Consider the following 19803-nt stretch of genomic DNA (forward strand, 5'->3'; position numbering starts at 1 on the left):
ATTGGGGGTGAGCTACAGTCCAGGTACACAAGTATAGTACATGCATGCATGCATACATACATATACATACGTGGATGGATGGGATGGGAATGGACACTGCTGGCAAGAATGGAGTGGACTTTATACAACGACCAGAATATAACTATTATATATATTGTGTTTTAAACAAAACATACGCAATGGAACCGAAGAAAGACAGCAAGCAAGGAAGCAAGCAAGGAAGAAATAAACTAACTACAGAAATCTAAAAAAGAACGTAATATATAAACAGCAATCCTCTAGTTAGCTAACTTACTGTACAGATAGACAGATGACCGGAGGGGTGGGAAAAAATATGAACAATCAACATGAAGATTGAAAACACCATCCCGAATCCGAAAGTCGACAAGAACACCAAACCAACCAGCGAACCCAAATCGGCAACATCAAGAAGGAAGGGGGAAACAGCAAAGGGCAGTGAGAAAGGTATAATAAGACAAAGAAGATCTTTCACGCTTTTGTGTACCCCGCAGCGAGAACGCCTCAAGGAATCGATCAGAAACGAAGGCAGAAAAAGATGAAAATGATAAAAGAAAAATTAAAATTGACGGGACATACATACACGGACTCTGCATGCTTGGAAATAAAGTTTAGAAAGAAATTAAAAAAAAATACAATAAAATAAATAAAGTCACAAACAGCCGCCAGTGAGAGAAAGAAATAAAGAACAAAAAGATAAAAAAAGTCTAAAAACTTGACCTGGGAAATATAGAAGAAGAAAAGAAACAAAAAGCAAGACGATGTCAAAAGGCACCACCACCGCCGGCGGGCCCCAGCCATACAAGCTCGATGACGCTATGCACGCCATCCGCATCATTGACGTAGGTCTGGTGCACGTTATCGCCCACGACGACGGAGTCGGCCAACATCCACCTCTCCTTCCGAATGCCTGGCTGATCCTTGGGCCGCAAGGGACCCAGGCGCTTCTCGTAGCCGCGCTGGTCCTCATCCCAGGTCTTTTCGGTGTGGTTAAAGTTCACCGCGTGCGACGGCAGCCTGGCGTCCATGGTGTAGCGGACCAGCGAGTAGCCGTTGGTCAGGACCCAGAAGCTGCGCATGGAGGCACCGGTGGCGCTGTCGAGGGTGGTGAACTCGTCGAAGCGGAAGCGGCGCAGGACGGACTGGCGGCCGGCGGCGGCGGCGACGGTGGACATTTTCACGACATCCTTTTTGTACCAGCTGCCCCAGTGGTGAAGGGAGTGGATCTGGCGGCCGGACTCGTAGACGCCGTCGACGGCGCCTTTCATGTCCATCTGGTACAGGGTGTCCCAGAGGGTGAGCGGGGTGTCTCCGAACTTGTCGATGCACTGGGCTAGTTTTTGGTCGCCCGGCTGCTCGCCCCAGGACTGGCAGGTGTCATAGGCGCCGTGCAGCCTTTCGAGGAGGGGGACGGAGACGAAGACACCGGCGCCGCCAAAGCCAATCTGGCCAAAGGTGTCGACCTGCCAGCTGGCCTCGGAGAGGGCGCCGATGTACACTCGCTCGGAGGCGTTGAAGGTGGAGAGCTGCTTGGCGATGGAGGCAAGGGAGAGGAAGAAGGTGTCGTCGTCCACGAAGCTGACCCAGGTGGTATTGGGGCGCGTGGTCTTGATGAAATCGGTGAAGCCCTCGACAAGGCCGAAGTACCGCGCGGTGAAAGGCAGCGGAGATTTCTGCAAGGTAATATCCAAGCCAGCATTTCTGAAATAGGCCTCGTGCTCCTCGATATCCTTGGTGTCGCCAGGCACGAGCACGAGCAGGCTGGCCTTGGATCTGCCGTAGGAGTAAAGGAGGGCGGGCAGGAGACGGCGCAGGCGGTCAACCGTGGTTGCGAGGCCGAAGAGGAGGTTGGATGTCTCGTCGATGGCGTGGTCAGCGGCGACGTCCACATCGACGACGTGGGGGCAGGGCCAGGGATCGGAATCGGAATCGGAATCGGGATCGCGGGGGTCTACAGGGGGTGAGAGCTGGACCCTCATTCCACGGCCCAAGGGGCGGAATGGCTGCAGGACTGGGTGGTCGATAGTCTCCATGGAGCTGAATGTGGTGTCCGGGGAGACATGGCGGGGGCGGAAGTAGGCGCGAGTGTAGTTCTTCCCGATGAGCCACTCGGAGAAGGTCAGGGAGGGAGGCGGGGAATGGGGAGGATTGGGATGACGAGCGGAAGCACAGAGCTGGTGGGGGGTGTTCGGTTTCCGGAGGTTCTGGAAGTTCAGCTGGGCAGGGCCGGTATTGTCGCTGTTCTTGTTCTTGCCCTTGCCCTTGCCATTGCTGCTGTCGCTGCCGTGGCCCTGGCCCCTCAGCGACGAGGGGGAGAGTCTGTCGAGGGGGTGGGTGAAGCGAGTGAGGGCAGCGCGATCGTAGCGGTCGACCGCCCAAAAGAAGAAGGCGATGAGGGCGATGGCGATGACAGGAGTTAACGCCTTGAGCCTGACGGGAGGCATTGGAGGGGTGTTTTTGTGTTTGTTTTGGAGAGAGGGAGAGGGGATGAAGGGAGGAAAGGGGACGGGCTGAGTGCAGCTTCAGGATGCGCAACCAGAGCCGTGGGAGGTGATTGCACACATTGGACGAGTAGAAGAGAAGTAGTAGTAGCAGTAGTAGTAGAGGAGGTAGAGGAAAAGAAGAAGAAGGAGAAGAAGAAGAAGCAGTAGTACTAGTAGTCGTAGACGAAGCAGAGAACGCGAGTCCAGAGAGAGTCCAGCTGGCCGTGGACAGGTTGTAGAACCAAGGAGCGACGAGAATCAATGAACGAACAGATGAATGAATGGATGAACGAATGGATGATGATGGGGTGATGGAAGGGATTGTGGGATGATGATGGAAGAGATGGTGGAAGAGATGGTGGATGGGATGGTGGATGGGATGGTGGATGGTGGAGGTGGAAGAAGGGTTGGGGTTGGGAGGAGGGAGAGCGGTGGGGGACACGCGGCTTGGCTGACAAGTCCCTCCCCGCGGCCCAAGTCGAGACGACGGCGGAGAGTCAGAGCAGCAGACAGGGCCAGGGCCAGGGGTATGGGTATGGGTATGTTCGCAGGATGTGCTGCTGCTGCTGCTGCTGCTGCTGGTGGTGGTCCCCCAACGCACCCACCAGCCCGTGTAGATATAGATAGAGAGAGCGATAGACAGACAGACAGATAGACCTAGGAGTATCATCTCTTCGTCGTTGCTCAGTTCACACAGAATCCATCCCCCTCCACACACCCCCCTGGCATCGACGGGCGGATCAGATTCAATCTGAAACGAGGTTTCCGCTCCACAGAGCTCCACAACACTCCACGCAGGACCCGTCGTTCCCTGTATGCGGCTACTGCAGCCCGATGATCGCCCGCTAAGCAGCGCCAATGCCAGCCATCCAGCCATCCAGGCACGGTGGCGGGGACTCAAGGACGATCATGACACACACACATATAAGTATATATACTTCCAGGTTATGGCCTGTATCACCCATTGCCAGGTTCTCTGCCGGAGAGGGCTGTGACTCGACGAGGACAGATAACACCCGCGTTCATGTCAGTATGTGCAGTACATCCAGACTGCATACGTACAGACTCGGTGCATCAATCCATCCATCCATCCATCCATCCAGACATATGTGCTGCCCGCGTGGGACGATCTGGCTGATCGCTATCTACGTGCTGCACCCGGCACCGTGTACCGCCCAGCAGTGGCACGGTGCAAGTGAGAACTGCAATCTGGAACAAAAAGGGGGGAAAAGCAGTCCAGTCAGTCGCTCCTCCGTCCTTTTATGACTTGCAGCAGCAGCAGCAGAGGAGGAGGCCTGATGTAGCGAGATATCCAGGCATCATGACCATACTCCGTACTGTCTCTATGATCCATCACGCACACTCATCTACGCTCCAAAAGCAAAAATAAACTAAAAAAAGAAAAAGAAAACATCCCGCGTCAAGCTTTTGCTCCCCCGGCCTAGTGCCATGCTTGGCCGTAGCCACCGGCCCATGATGGCTTGATCCTTGGCCCCGCAACCAACCAGCCCAAAGCAACGTCCTCCATGGAACGAGTGGGATGTATGTACATGTATGTATGTACATGTCCTGTATCCTGTGTCCTGTGTCCCGTGTGTCCCTTGTCCTGTCCTGTCCTGTCCTGTCCTGTCTTCCCTGTCCTGTCTTCCCTGTATCGAACCCCCCCGTACCCTGTATCCCGCCTGCGCGGCAACCGACCTGGACGCGTGTCGCCGCCGCCGATCATCGCCCGTCGTGGCCAGTTGGGGCCCAGCGGTATAACCTGCCATCGCCATCGCCATCGCCATCGTCATCCGTTCAGGGGGTTGGGGTAGGGGTTGGGGTTGGGGTCCACCACAGCAGTGTGGGCCCACTTGGTTCGTTCCGCGATCCTTGCATTTTGTGTGGTCTGCAACGGAGAACCTGCTATTTGTCCGTGGATATATTCGGATATGGGTATACACATGGATGTACATATGTATGTATATATATAATATTATATATATATATATATACTGGTAACTGGTAGTTGCTGGTACCGATTGTATTACGTAGTTCATATGGCATCCATTCGTCATGGAGGCGCGGGTAGACAGACAAGGGAAAGGAGAGGAGTGGAGATGAGAGGAGAGGAGAGGAGAGCCAACAATGGGTGCGTGGAGAAGTGGATTGGTGGATTGCTTCTCCTTCCTCTCCCTCTCTCGCTTTTCCCTTCCCCCCGTTTGTTGTCGGGACTTACTTCCTTTACCCCCTAACCCCTTTCTTCTCCCCTCTCCTCTCCCCTCTCTCCGTTCATTTTCATTTCTCATTTCTCATTTCTCATTTCCATTTTCCATCTTCCATTGCTCGGAGATAGGATTTAAACCAACCACCCCCCAAAAACAAAAAACCCGCCCTCGAAGCGCAGGCTAGAGCTGGCGTTTCATTCCATCATTAGCGTGTTGCGAAAAAAGCGCTCCCCCCCACTTGGGCGGGTGGCCACTCGGGACCGGAAATGCAGACTAACTGCGCGTGGAATGGAAGCTGAGTGGATCCTTTTTTTTTAAGGGGGGAAGAAAAAAGGAAAATGGAAAATGGAAAAAGGAAGAAATGGAATTCGGAAATTCGAAAACAATAGCGTTTGCGTTCGGGGATGGGGGAGTTCATTTATATATATATATATACGAGTAGCATAGATCGAGCGGGTGTGGATAGAGGATACGTTGATCGATCGATCGATACAGGATTACAAATTTGGTTGTCATGTGTAGCTTATTACATGTTATGCCTTATGTATATTCAAACACCAATTAATTTAAGCCAGAAAGGGACAATGATACTGACACAGGTGGGACGCCGTGTCGAACAATGGCGATTTACCACAGGCAGGAGGCGGCCGGATTGGAACGGCGACGGGCTGGAATACTGACATAGAGCGAAAGGGTTCGTTCAACTGACTCCGGAGAGAGATATATATATCTATATATATCTATCTATATTACTCATTACACGGTTCCATCCCTCCTAGTTAGTTAAGACCCGCTTCATCCCCCTCCCCCTCATCCATCGACTCCCGATCCTCGAACTGGCAAAACTGGCCCCTCTCCTCCGCCGCGTCCCCCCCGGTCACAGCCTCCCAGACCGCGCGCACCTGCGCGAGCATGCCCTCATCGAATGCCAGATCGAGGTTGAGGGGCGCAAACGAGAATACGCGTCCCGATAAGCTGCTGCTGGAAACCGCGGGTGCTTTTACATGAGACGATGCCGGTGGTGATGCCGATGGTGATGGCGCTCGGCTCAACAGGCCCTGTTGGGTATATTGGGCGCTCCACAGGATTTTCGCATCGGCATCTGCCGCTCGGAGAAGATTTGTGGCTGCAGAACGAATGAGGGACTGTGACTCTGACTGCCGGCTATCGTCGTCTGCCAGCGTGCTGCCGTATATTATGCCTTTAGGTTTTCATGGGTATGTCATGTTAGTCCTGCGCATCGATATATACACAAATATAACAACGTGGGGCAAAAGGAATAGTAGTAACAACAGATGGCTGGCTCTCTTCAGGCTGTCAGAGGAAAAGTTTATCATCAATGGAATTGCAGACAATGTAGATAAGTATTCGGAAAACGTGGAATCATCATCTGAGAGCATGTGGTTTTCGTTCGCTTTAAAATGCGGAAATGGAGAAAAAGAAAATACTAGTAAAGGAACGTACATTGGCCAGTAGGGCATTCCCCGGTATCGCTGGAGTGCACGATTAGGTACACTGGAGCACGAGTCGTTCCAGGTGATCCGGGAACAAATACAACTGCTCCGGCTGGGATGACGCCCCCTTCCGAGGTGAGAGGGAAGAGGCTCTCGAGCGGAGATGATACGATCATGATCGAGCGAGCAACTTTCGTGTACTTGGGTGATGTTGGACTTTGAATTTCGGCGGGCAAATCCCATGGCGAACCCACAACAAACTTGCTCCGTACCGTCCCTCCGTCCGAGAGTTGAACCCGCAGTCGTCGGGCATCATCGTTTTGTGAACCCGCCGCTGGTGCCTCTATATGACTTACACCCCTATTCAAGACATAAACACCGCCACCGACTGCACATGCCCGACACCCTACCTGTGATATTTCCGCACCACCGCCCCATTTCGCAAGAAGAGCGCCGAAACCGACGCCGAAGACACCAATTGATCCCAGATGCCTTTTTATCCTCTCAACAGCATATCGCGCACTCGTCTCATCCCACGAACGAGGAGAGAGAGATAAAGATGTAAACGGGCCATGAAGGTCTGATGGAATATGAAACTTTGATTCCAGGTATTGCGTAAAGGGGACGACATCCAGGTCACTGTCCTCTCCACCATCCGCATCCCCATCATCCAGCGATTGTTGGGCAAGATGTCGGAGGAGCTTAATCAGGGCTCTTTTTGACTTATTCGACATGCTGTCGTTAGCGAAGACGTCTTCTCGGCTTCCGGGCACTCGATTTAAAGAAGCAGCACTTCCATGTTCCATTACCCACCAACTCCCCACCGCCTGGAACTCCAGCTGTCGAAATATCCTAGATGAAACGAGAGTTGGGATAAGTCCGGATCGGGAGTAAATGAGTTGTGGTGATAATGACAGTGTATATGCTCTTGAAGGAGAAAGCTTGCCGCTTCCTCCATCTTCTGATGAAGCGGGGGAAGTAAAGATTGAGGCAGACTCAAAGGGAGTAGAGCCCGGAGCTGGTTAGCAGCACCACCCGATCAGCATCCGTTGTGAGTCAAGGGACTCGCGATTTTGTTGGCCACGGGAGCCCATAATAGCTAATGCTAAGTGTCTCACCCTCGTTGATCCTTGTTACCCAGTCTTCGGCCTCGTGGAGGCTGAGGGCAGCATCCGAACCTCCGTAATAGCCATGTTTGTCAACATGGAGCACCTTTTTACCTGAGCGGGAGAGAGCCCTGATCCAACATTTTCAGTATTAGATTGATTGGCGAATTCGGGCTACCAGAATGACAATAGAGTGAGAGACAGCCCATGACTTACAGCGCAAGTATGGACTGGGGCAGGCCAGTCCCGGAGATTAGCACGTCCCAGTCAACATCAGTGAGCGGTTCCATTCCGGCAGCATACACATTACAGGATCAGCTGCTTAGTCCATGGGATAGCATTAGACCATTGGGAACGCCCTATGCAGTACGGAAACTGACAGATCTGAGTGTTTTATATTCAAACCATCGGTGTGTGCGTTTGTTGTGGGAAAAATTAAAAGAGATGAGGGAGTTGAAGTGAGAAAATTACTACAATCACCTGATGGGCTAACCCAATGGGGGCTGGCGGCTTGAAAAGCTATCAAAATTTGAGATTATCAACCTCTTCTTGCTTCTTTTTCCTTCTCAACAACTCACTCCAAGTGCTTCTGCGCAGACTAGGCCGCTCTCTACTATGTAATAATTGCTATGGCGCGCTTGTCTTTCGGATATGCCTTCATTGGCCGTGTCCCTTTTGGAGTGTAGATCACCTATTTCACCCTGTATCTGCTGCTCTGGAGATATTATCGTGTGATGGAAGCGGTTCGTTTTGTGGTGATACATACTTTTTTCATACTAGTATTTGTTATTTAGTTTTAGTTATTCTACTCATTTGTGATGGTGTACATCCAAAATCGTATCCCCCGGGAGGGGAAGTCTCTTGAATATCTTTCTTTCCATCATTTCCATGGTGGCTGTGGATAGAATCCTTTCACGGGAGTGAGGTTAGCCTGTCATCCCTCGCGCCTAGAAGTGGCAGGCTTTCTGTTCAGGATGTGTAGAATATAGCAATACCTAAGCCGTTTCTTCTAGTCATAATGGCAGAATAAGGCAGGCTTTCCTGTCCTTCGCATACTACCTTGTTCAAGGTACTGCTAGTACTGATAATCATTCTTCTCCCGTTTCCTCCACAACCCTCGCCCTCACAATCTTGACCTGATCAACAGGCCTATCTTCCGCCCCTGTCTTCACCAGTCCCATGCGCTGCACGACTCTCATCCCACTCTTCACCCGGCCGAATATCGTATGCTTCCCGTCCAACCACGGTGTCGGAGCCAGGGTGATGAAAAATTGGCTGCCATTGGTGTTGGGTCCGCTATTCGCCATGCTCAAGACCCCTGCACCCGTATGTTTCAATGCCGGGCTGATTTCATCCTCGAACTTTTCGCCGTAGATCGAGCTGCCCCCTCGACCTGTGCCGGTGGGGTCGCCGCCTTGGATCATGAAATTGGGGATGATGCGGTGGAAGATAACGTTGTTGTAGTAGCCGCGCTGTGCGAGGGTTGCAAAGTTCTTGCAGGTCTGTATATCCCAATGGAATAGAGCGGATGTCAGTGAATAGGGGTGTTTTGCAAAATTTGAGGTAGGGGAGGATGAAAGATGAGGAAAGGGGTGGGGTTGTGCAATCGTGCCTTGGGCGCATGGTCGTTGTAGAGCTCGAGCGTGATGGAGCCCTGGGGAATGTTAGCAAATCTAATCTTTCGAACAGCACGTAGCATATTAGATATACTCATCCGTACCATGGAAGTGTCAAGCACCACATCGGTAGCCATTGGTGCTGTTCTGCGCTGAATGAATCCTGAAAGAGAGACAGATCTCAGTTGAAAGACTGGATGAACTCAGTCAGCAGCATGGCTTGGCACCTTGAGCTTCCGTTCCACGATGCTCATTTGCAAGATAGAAACATGAACAAATGACAAGCGTGACAGCTGCATTTCCAAGGATGGTATTGTTACGTCAATCATCTCCCTCACACACGGGTCGATAGTAATCTTTCATCTTTAATCTCTTTATCCAACACTGGGCCTTAGCTCTTGAAGTGAAGATTCAATTTCCATCTCAGAATAATTGTGTTACACTGGTAAATATCCTTTTCTTCGAAGAGAGCAAGACAAAGATACTATTACTATACAACTCCATATCTTCGTATTTGCGACCCGTCCACGTAAATATCTCATTGGAGCTGAACCATTATGGCATTGTATTTATCGCCACACTCTTATATCGTATGATACCCACCTAACTACCTCGAGATCTTTAAACGGGTGTTTGTCATGTTTGTACAACTTTACTTGAGCGACGGGGGATTCTCATACGCTGCATGTGCTGTATATTTAATTTTCTTGAGTCTCGAAATGCTATAAGCTCGGATTGATCAACGCTCTCTCGGTATTTTGGTTAACCAACATAGACCTTGGGGAAAAAAAGGAAAAAAAAGAAAAAAAAATCAATCCCTGGACAAATTACCAGTGATCCAAATCCGTATGCACAATTCCTCAACTACAAACACCCCTTCACCTACCCACCAACAACTTCTCATGACATCGCAGTACCGGGCAGCAGGATGGTGATCTCTCCTGTCTAGGATTCCCAGAGACCGGCTCAGGAAGTCTCCCTAGATCCAGCTATTTTATCACATAATGTTCCAAACAAAGCCCAAGTTTGTTGCACTTGACAGGCGATACATGAGGCGTATAGTAAAATAAATGGTACCCGATAATTGCCTGATATCAATAGCAACCCATTTTTTTGTAAAATATATATATAACTAGTGGTTATATGAAGGTGGATTTGCCTGTGTTCGAACATGTGTTCCTATGGTGTTCAGCCAAGGCCTCTGAATAACCCATACATGTTCTGTACAGTGAGCTATCTTCTTTGATCATATAAAAGAGGTAACTTTTCTGTAATATTATATATGATGACTGTATCAGCTTCTCTCTGAATGTGTATTTAATAATTATCATTCCACTACTGTATTCTTCTCTCTCTGCTTTTGTATTGATTTCTATTCTTAACTATTCTTGTTCTTATCCATCTACTTTGAAATTCTTGTATTTCTATATGAGTGAGAAAGACTGATAATAATCTCTACTGCTGATACTGTTGTTGAAGCAGCTGCTGTATGAAAACAGCTATAGTATAATCTTATTGTAGAGATGACAGTACAGAGAGAGAATGCACTGAGAATCAGCAGACAAAGCAGATCAAAGAATACACAGATAGTGTATACAGAGAAGCAGAATGAATAAGTGATAATATATAGATTTATTTTATTTCTATTTCTTCTTTATTTCTGTGTATGAAGAGAGATGAAATTTGATAGACTAATTTCTCACTGCTGCTCAATCTTCACTATCTATATAATAGAAATAATATAATAAAAAGAAGTTTTCAGATAATCAGATTGTCTCTGAGTAGAAGATAATCTGATTCTTTAGTGAGAGAGTTCTCAATTGTTCATTCAGAGAGAATCATTTTAAAAGAAAGTGTATGAATACTGAGAAAGAAGAAATTGTGTAGACAATAAAAGAGAATCTGATTAAATAGTATTGAACAGCTTTTGTTGATCTGTATTGTATACAGCAGAGTAGATAGAAGAACTTTCATTCTCACTTAGTTAATCAGATCTTAAATAGTATGTTAAAGACTTACAGATTTATAAAGTATGTATAAAGATATATGAAGTTTATAAACAGAGATGCAGACACTCTGATGAACAGCTATACTGAGCTGAATATAATAAACTTTATACATCAGTACTGAAAGAGATGATAGAGAGATGAAAGATATACAGTTGAGCCTCTTCTCTGTACAGCAGCTGACTTTTTTATAAATCATTATATACTACTGAGAGAACAGTTCAGATGAGAGATGCAGTTAACTGATCTGTTTACAATTGAGCTATTAAATAAGAGATTAATACTCTGCTGACCTCTTATTCAGATCATAAATAATAACAAGATAAATCAGAACAATAGACTTGAATATTCAACTGTTGTATAGTATAAAAATTATATTCTTTATTCAATATCACAGATTGCATTCTATCTGTTCTATAGATGAAATATTGTATAAAAGTCTCTGTCTCAGTTCCACTATCATCAGCTCTGATACAATATTCACTTATTCAAGAATAAGAATCTATACAAGCAGATCTTCTACAGAACTCATCTTGAGTGAATAAACAAACTCTTTATATATACAGATATATCAGAGATAATAAAAAAGACTCATATCAGATAATTCACAGATGTATAGAAGACAGAGTTTAATGAAATAAATAAGAGCAGCATCTGCAGAGCTGAGTGATGAAATAATGACTTTTTAATCAGCTACTATCTCAGTCAGATCAATTGAGAGTTTGTATGAGGGATTACAGAGTTCAATTCTAGCTTATCAAATAATTATCATCTTTTATAAACTACAGTCACTTCATCAGAGCTGTTGAAGAAATCTCTCTAATTATAAGTGAATGAATGATTTATCTGATTTCATTCTGAGAATAAATTCTCTTATATCACTTCTTCTGAGATCTCTGATGTGAGTCTGAAGCTGCTTGATAGTGGAAGTTTATTTGACTCAGATAATCTTGCAGCTCAGAGGTTTTTATAGCTGTTAGATTATCTTTATACAGTGATACTATAAAACTCTGCTTTTCTTCAGAGAAAATTTTCAACTCATTCACTGTGAACTAACTCAGTGTTTCAGTATGCAGAGTATAAGCAGTTTGCAGATGCTGTATAGACTGCAGAGTCAGTTCTCATTTCTTCACAGAAGATAATATTTCAATAATCAGTGTTATAGATTTCTGAAAGTCTAAACACTGTACAGAGACAGATCAATGTGATGATAGATCAGATAAAAATCAGAAATGTATGAATAAAGAAGAAGATTGATAGAATTCAGTATGAAATTGATACAATAACAACTGAATTCTAAATCTTTCAGTCTATCTCTGTTTCTGTCTGTGTATAGAAAGATACTGTTAAAATTCTTTTCATCTCTGTATCTATATTTTCATTCTTCTCTTTATCAACTGCTGCTGCTGCTGTCACCACTTCTACTACAGCATTATCAATTGAGAATAATATTTGAATATATCAGCTCTTCTGTATAATTCAATTGATCAATGATTTCTGAAAGAAATAAAAACAGAAATTGAATGAACAGCTCTCTGTACAGCATCTAAAGTCATTATACAGATTTAGCTGAAGAAAGAAGAATAGTGAATGTATATTCTTTTTTCAGCAGAAGATAATCATCAATAAAATACTCAGTCATCACTGTATAATGAAATCAAGATCTGTTCTAGAGATTGTAGAAGAGCTTGAGTTGATATATGTACAATTAAAAATAAGTCTGAATAAACTCTCTGTCTTTCTCAGAAGAGCAAGAAGATAATCTGTATATATTAACTATACTATATTGTATATCTTTTAATCTTGAGTATTTATTTATTTATACATGCAGGCTGTCTCAGCAGAATTTATAAGAGTGAATATTCTCTCTTTCTCTCTTTTCTTTTTTATACACAAGATATTTCTGCTTTTCTCTTTCATTCACAATGACAACAACAATAAGTTGATTATAAAATCCTCTCTTTCTCTGTCTCTCTTCTCAATTTCTTTTCTCTTTCTCTCTTCAGCTTTTTCATCATCATTCATCAGTATATACAATCTCTTTTGTATCAGAATTCATCATTCTTTTGTTGAAATTCATTAAAATCACTCATTCACTGTTCACTCTGTCTTTTTTTCATTTCATATACTGTATGAAATATTCATTTTATTATATCAAAAAAGAAGAACACTGACAGAGACTTGTATATATAGTCAAAGAAGATTTTCAATTTTTTTTTTCCATAAAAAAAAAGATCAGCTCTCTTCTGCTCTTCAATAGTATTCTCTTTCTCTCTTCTTTCTGTGAACAATATGAGTATTTCTCTGCTTCTCTATTATACAGTATAGAAAGCTGATTATAATATAAGAGCTCTTATTCTGTATAATTCTGTCACTGTTCAGTGAAATCTGACTCAGGCTGAGTTAATTAACTTATATTATTCAGCTGCTGAATATCAAGATAAGTAACAGAAATGATCAGAGTATAATACAATATATATCAGCAATTCTCAGCTGAGTATATTTTATTATAGTTCTCAATTCTGTGCTCTGCTTGCTGTTTCTGACTTTGATATATTATATATCTGTACATATATCAGAGCTGATCAAGTATTGTTTCATCATCTATTATATATCAATATCATTCTGATTCAATTCTATGATAGAACTCTTGTCACAGACTGTACACAGTGTCATATATTCTCTGGGTTTAAACTATTTCCATTGTGTCATTATGTGTATGATTACTTTGAAGAAGTATATATCAACTGTAAATGATGTGATTATACAGTGTGCTGCTTTCTTCATAACTCTGTGGATCAGTCTGATATATATGATAATTTTTATAATAGACAGTTATCACAGCTACAAGTATCAGCAGCAGATGATGTGAATTATAATACTCAGTCTGATGCACAGAATAATCTCATTTTCATTGAATAGAGTATATATGAAGCTTTCATTTTTCTGTTCTATTCTGTTCTGTTCTCTCTTTTTGATCTCCATTTCTCCATTATTATTATAGATGTATATATATTATTATTATAGAGTTAGATCTAGTTATATGAGCTGTGTATGACACTCAGACAGTTGACTTGCACTTCTATACAGTGCCTGAGATCAGTAGCTCTTTAGTAGAAATGAAGTCAAGCAGATTATTTAGCTAGTGATTATATAACTTTCTGTGTGCAAAGTCACATGTATCTGAATTTAATAGTATTTCTCTTACTAAATACAAGTATTCTGTACATATGAACATGAAATTGAACACACACCAGCAATAACTAGATTATATACAGTGGTGTTGATGGCTGAGTGACTGTGCCTCCGCATATAACCTGGTTATTGTGAGGGTCGGGTTTGAACACACTGTAACCCGACCCATCTATAACTATATTTATTTTATTGATTAATCCAAGAGCTAGTTAACTAACATAGTTAACTAAGTTCCGCTTAAATAAGTTCCGAAAGTGAAGAGTCCCCATATTTTCCTTCGTTGATCGTTCTGGTTTCATCATACAAAATCAAAAAGTTAATAACCAATAAGTCAACTCCTGCTTACGACTTTCAAACTTAAGAACATCGTATCAGCCTTGTCACTCCTTAGAGCTCTGTTTGAGTTTTCCTACAGCTAGCATGCCAACGGCGGCTTAAGCGCGTTATCGTTTTCCAGAAAACGTTAACAAAAGTAAAAAACTCACCGACTCTCAGTCAACACAGATTCAAGAACCATTCGGAAAATACAATCATCCACATCTAATTACTAACTACTCCTGCGGGGGGGCAATATAGGAATCGAAAAACAGTTGATCGTCGAAGGTCGAATTTATTACAAACTCAGGGAGGTTGTTTAAATCATCTTGCTCCACACTAGCAGCACCCTGGTGGATCAAGCTGGGATCTATGAATTGGATGGCCGCGTCATCCAGCGCTTGCGGGCTTGAGCGCTCCCGGCCTTGGCGGACCGATTCTCTCAGCGCTCGTGTGCTTGAGCGACCCGAACGTTGGTGGGCAGATTCGCCCAGGGCTCGCGGGCGGGACAGAGGGGTAAAAGTATTATCTGAGGCAATTGATATCGGCGGCTCTGGCGTTTCTGGCATTTCGCTTGAAGAGTCGAGTTGTTGGAGGTCAGCAATGAGATTCTTAAGGTCCGGACGAGAGCTTCTTAGAAACGCTAGAGCACAGGATATGCTAACGTAGGTGCCTCTAAGAAGTTTCTTCCTCGGAGTTGTGGGCATGACGTAGGACGCGTGCCCTTCCTTCTTCAAGTAGGACCTCATGGCGTCTCTTGATAGGCAAAGGGCCCAACATATTCTGGTCAAATTTATCGCCCTGGGAGGGTCTTTGCTTTGATCGTATTGGACCCAGCTCTTGAGGTCGTCTGCAGTGATATCTTTGGGAACGTACGGGGCTGGAGTAGAAGGCATATTACGCTTTCTATCGCGAAATGAAACACTAGTCGCTTCGCCTCTACGGATCTTGTTGATCTCGGTCAAGCAGACTTGAGCTATCGGACGTTTGTCTGGGTCTGGTTCTAGCAGAGTATTTGCGAAGTCTCGTAAGGTTTTCCAGCACGGCTCAATTTTTGGAGTGAACGCAGAAAGCGACTTAAACCACTGATCGTTGTCCCACGGCGTTGGAAGTGCTGGAAGCCCAGCAGTGTACTTGAGAATGACTGTACCAATTGCCCAGATGTCCACCATAGCTGTATATGGTTGATGGTTATAGATTTCAGGGGCGGCATACATATTGGAACCGCAAAATGTCTGTAAAGGATCCCGCGACGTAAGCCCAAAATCAGAGAGTACGAAAGAAAAAGGCTCCACTGATTTGACGAGGATATTTGCGGGTTTGATATCACGATGAGCATAGCCATTAGTGTGAAGGTATAGCACGGCATCAAGAACCTGAGAGGCCAACAACATGATATCTTGAGGAGTGAGATCTTCAAGTTGTTCAAGAGTTCCATTGCTAATATACTCCATCACTAGGAAAGCATCTTGATATCCCGAAATATCCATGTCCTTGATTATGGACACAATGTGCTCCTAGGAGGTTTTAGTAAGATTCCAGATATTTTCACTGTTAAGGCATGAACATACATGATCCAAATCATGAAGAACTTTTGTCTCCCTTTCAAATCTCTCCATCACCTTACTGTTCTCGGCCGGATCACTCAACGTCTTGGGAAACTTCACCGCGTAGATGTTTCCGACAGCATCAACCGCCTTGTGGACCGTTCCATATGTTCCACTTCCGAGAACCTCAAATGTAGAAATCCTGCCAGGGTCCAAATATGTCAGGGTTTTCTGGCTAATCAAAAGTGTCTCGATTTGTGGAGCCTGGTTTTTCCACTTATTGTAATAGTTCAGCCGATTCTGGTCGAAAATCCAACGATTATTTCCTCGGTCTGGTATTATTAACTTAAACATGGCTGTTCCTGCTTGTATAGTATCCCCGGAAAAAATCGGAATTTTGCGTTGCAGAAGAGGAACGCTGGGGAGTCTGCCAATACTGGAGGTCAAATTCGTGCCCAATGAGGATGTATCCGTGATAAGCAGTGCTCCTGACTCCCAGTTGAGACTTAAACGGAAATGAACACGACTGACACCTTCAGACCGCCCGTCAAGGAGAACATCGCAACGGTCTTTGTCATTTCCAAAAACAAATCCCCGAAGTGGATCAGTCGGTTTGTGTTCGTCCAAAAGTGATAGGACGAGCTGTGGCGCTAGAGTTTCCTGGCCTAGCTGTGGTGCTGTGGTTTCCGAATTGACAGATCTCCGTTGTCTTTTCCGTAAATCTTGGGTTTCTAGCGCGGGAGTGATACTTATGACACGGTTCCTGTTGTGTGGAAGTTCCAGCGCCATGTGAGCTGACCGTGATAACGGCCTGAGGAAACCTATCACCATTCCAGGGTCAACTGCCATGTTAGAGGTCAAACAAAGGATAATTGCATTAGAAGCTATGGAAAAGAAAGGAAGGGAGACACCTAATTTATATAGGCAGACTATGAGGAGGGACAAGGAGGATGACAATGCGGCTCTGTTCTATTTTGAAATAGGAGTGGGTGGGGCCCCATGACAAAAAATGTCGTTTGAAACCAAACAAGCCTTGCATTAGCACAGTCAGGCTCGCTATGATGTCCACCAATCAACTAGAAGATTTTCTCTTCTTGTTGGTTGTGGCAGTCTGTTGGTCTTTTTTCCTTTTCTTCGTACGACCTTCGTCGGTTGGGACAGTCGTTACATATTGTGGTGCGGCATCCTTCGCTGCAACTTTTTGATGCAATTTCACAAGTCGAGCGCTTCTGCGAGGCGGGGTTTTCGAAGAGTCGTCGGCGCCGTCGGAGTCGTATATGAAGCCATTGGCCCGCAACAGGGTTTCGTGATAACTTGGCTTTTGAAAGTCAGGATCGATGAGGGGTCGCAAAAGCTCCTCATAAAACATATTCTCGCACTCCCAATATTTTGGGTCGTCGATGCCGTCATAACGGGCATCCTCGTGGATTTTTCGGCAAGTAGATTTCCAAAACCCGCTTTCGCATTTCCAGTATTCGGGATCTTGTATATTCATGCGATTGGCTTGATCTTCCTCCAAAGTACATGTACAATTGTCTCTCCAAAAATCAGCCTCGCATCTCCAATAATTTGGATCCGAAATTTTCCGGCGCCTTCCCTCCTTGTATCGCGATTTTGACAACCAGAACATGGCCTCACACCTCCAGTAGTACGTATCCTTAATGGAAGACCGACGATCGTCAACATCCGACGTTCCAGACTTAAGACTCATCAGATATATGCATGTTTCGCGTTTTGTGGTTGCGAAAGTCTTCCAGTATTCCAAAGGATACAGGGGATGTGGAAAGCAACGGGTTTGAGGGGTGGGCGGAGTTGGGGCCTTGTCTGGTATAGAAGAGTAATCACGGATGGTAGGATTCTTAGTCAACCTCTTATTGACAAGAGACATAGGCAGGCCATAGACACCATAGATATTGAACGCGTTAACTGGGCCCCTAACGGGGCTAGACATGCCCCGAAACATTATAGCGACGAAAAAAAATTGGCACTGAGTTTTGAAGAGAGTAGGATTTGAAGCTGCATCTGCTCTTATATATCGTATACAGATAGATGTAGATGATTTTGTGATCACAATATCATGTGATATCGCGAAGTTTTTATTAGGCCACTAGGTAGGGCAAAAGAGCTCAATCACCACCAGCGCCGTGGTGGTATAGAGGGTACGAATCACCCAATCCAATCCCCCCAACAGTTTTGTGATGAGAATATCACATGATGTTGTGAAATTGAGATTCATCTTCAGCGTGTGAAACCATGTAAGGATTGACGATAATACCCGGAGGTGGGTGGAAATAGCCTGTCTCCAGGCCGGGCCGTCAATGGTGGATGAAGAAAGGGGAAAAAAACTTTTTGACCAAACGTGTTGTTGCATGCGCTCTTTGTCTGGATGTGGCTGCCCTGTTTGCAAGCTGCAAACAAGAGCCCCAGCATTCCGGACGGTTCCATCCACTCGTATACATGTAACATAACTGCTGACCACAGCTTGTTGGTGCAGGGTTGCCGTACGCAGATAAGAAGAGTGTACGCAGTATTCTAGCCGTAATTCTGTGTCGCTGAGCTGGCAATCCTCTGCAATCAACCAAGCTTGCCATCCGTCAGCCTCCTCACATTATGCGTAGTCGCCTTCCCATGCACCTGAGCTTGTGGCAACACCCCCCTGACTGAAGACGTGTCAAAGAAGGACTGGCAACATTTGTGAACAATGAGTTTCATCCTTGAAGTGCTGATTGGGACCCATGTATACATAATTTGATCCTGACATTTATTTTTAGGTTTGAAGTACTGAACTTGTTGGAGTTCCTTCACAAGTCCTATCCCACGTGACCCACCCACACATATCCACTAGATATTAGCTGCCGCTAGATAGAGGTAGATAATAACAACCGAGCAAGTTAAACCTCTCTTCTAGGTTATGAAGCCCTTGCACTTCTACGAAGCGTTATATCATACAATAATCTCTTCAAAAATAACCTCATCTTTTCATTGATAACCTCGATAACTTGATAATCAAATGCCTGTCATTGCCCTTCCGTTCACTTTATTCTAACTTTCACCACCCTCTATTCGGACAGAGGAATCATCTCATTTCAAAGATGTAAATGGAATGCTTCCGTGCTTTTACTCCTCGGAGAGGTATTGAGTGTGGGGAACAACAACAGGAAGCGCTGCGGTTCACTCCCAGTTGATTTCTCAAAAGTTGCTGGGAATCATCAGCTCAAGAAAGCCTAGTCAATTGGAAAAAAAAAATATTTTTTTTTTGAAAGAAATCACGCGTGCCCCGACATTCGCGACTTCTTTGTGTAGGAGAGCCAAATGGGATTGCGGGCAAAATTGGATGGCATGTAAGGGATTGTACTGTAGGTACGGAATCGTCGTAGATCTCATTCAGGTCAAGGAATAATGATTGCTAGTAAGGAGACACCGTGCAAAGAGAGAGAGGTAGAAAGAAGGAAACTAGGTCTGAGCATCTGAGTAAAATATATGGGGACAGATCAATCCAGTCGCCCGTCTGGGCATCAAGATGAACCAATGGAGATGGCGATGGCGATGGAGATGAAGAACGGCAATAGAACGAAACTCAAAAACTTCAGGGCTAGGTAGGGTTTAGTGCTCTCCTGATTGGATTTAGCGCAGAATCACAGTATCTTACATGAAACTCTAGCTTTTAAATAAGATTCATGTTTAAAAACTTTCTGCTTTTTAACCTCACCAGATGATGTAATTTTTTTAAGTTCTCTCTTCTAAGTTAGAGCCGCTGTGCGACTCTGCATTTTCTCAATACGACATTGGTCAGAAACCTACAGTAAAGAAAAGTTATATATCATGAGTAGTGAGTCTCTTTCTCCGTCTTGTCTGT

General features: G+C 45.0%; 7 protein-coding genes across 7 annotated transcripts; 2 read left to right on the forward strand and 5 right to left on the reverse strand.

Annotated features, from left to right (window-relative positions):
- Positions 1–242: 242 nt before the first annotated feature.
- Positions 243–2462, reverse strand: HCBG_05636 (uncharacterized protein; the record flags this gene model as incomplete). Its single annotated transcript, XM_045432685.1, has 1 exon — positions 243–2462. The coding sequence occupies one exon, from the start codon at positions 2460–2462 to the stop codon at positions 783–785; it is 1680 nt and encodes a 559-aa protein (XP_045286801.1).
- A 382-nt stretch (positions 2463–2844) lies between these two features.
- HCBG_05637 (uncharacterized protein) lies at positions 2845–3156 on the forward strand (the record flags this gene model as incomplete). Its single annotated transcript, XM_045432686.1, has 1 exon — positions 2845–3156. One exon carries the CDS (start codon positions 2845–2847, stop codon positions 3154–3156), a length of 312 nt encoding a protein of 103 aa, XP_045286802.1.
- A 909-nt stretch (positions 3157–4065) lies between these two features.
- HCBG_05638 (uncharacterized protein) lies at positions 4066–4535 on the forward strand (the record flags this gene model as incomplete). The annotated part of the gene is made up of 2 exons (XM_045432687.1): positions 4066–4357; positions 4510–4535. The coding sequence occupies 2 exons, from the start codon at positions 4066–4068 to the stop codon at positions 4533–4535; spliced, it is 318 nt and encodes a 105-aa protein (XP_045286803.1).
- Positions 4536–5402: 867 nt separating this feature from the next.
- Positions 5403–7709, reverse strand: HCBG_05639 (rab proteins geranylgeranyltransferase component A; the record flags this gene model as incomplete). The annotated part of the gene is made up of 4 exons (XM_045432688.1): positions 5403–5909; positions 6173–7180; positions 7281–7399; positions 7485–7709. The coding sequence occupies 4 exons, from the start codon at positions 7556–7558 to the stop codon at positions 5488–5490; spliced, it is 1623 nt and encodes a 540-aa protein (XP_045286804.1).
- A 647-nt stretch (positions 7710–8356) lies between these two features.
- On the reverse strand, positions 8357–9021 carry HCBG_05640 (peptidyl-prolyl cis-trans isomerase-like protein 1; the record flags this gene model as incomplete). Its single annotated transcript, XM_045432689.1, has 2 exons — positions 8357–8770; positions 8989–9021. 2 exons carry the CDS (start codon positions 9019–9021, stop codon positions 8357–8359), a joined length of 447 nt encoding a protein of 148 aa, XP_045286805.1.
- Positions 9022–14636: 5615 nt separating this feature from the next.
- Positions 14637–16796, reverse strand: HCBG_05641 (carbon catabolite-derepressing protein kinase; the record flags this gene model as incomplete). The annotated part of the gene is made up of 2 exons (XM_045432690.1): positions 14637–15917; positions 15972–16796. The coding sequence occupies 2 exons, from the start codon at positions 16794–16796 to the stop codon at positions 14637–14639; spliced, it is 2106 nt and encodes a 701-aa protein (XP_045286806.1).
- Positions 16797–17019: 223 nt separating this feature from the next.
- HCBG_05642 (uncharacterized protein) lies at positions 17020–17898 on the reverse strand (the record flags this gene model as incomplete). The annotated part of the gene is made up of 1 exon (XM_045432691.1): positions 17020–17898. The coding sequence occupies one exon, from the start codon at positions 17896–17898 to the stop codon at positions 17020–17022; it is 879 nt and encodes a 292-aa protein (XP_045286807.1).
- Positions 17899–19803: the final 1905 nt, after the last annotated feature.

This window comes from Histoplasma capsulatum (genome assembly GCF_000150115.1).
Source record: "Histoplasma capsulatum G186AR genomic scaffold supercont2.7, whole genome shotgun sequence".
Classification (NCBI taxonomy): domain Eukaryota; kingdom Fungi; phylum Ascomycota; class Eurotiomycetes; order Onygenales; family Ajellomycetaceae; genus Histoplasma; species Histoplasma capsulatum.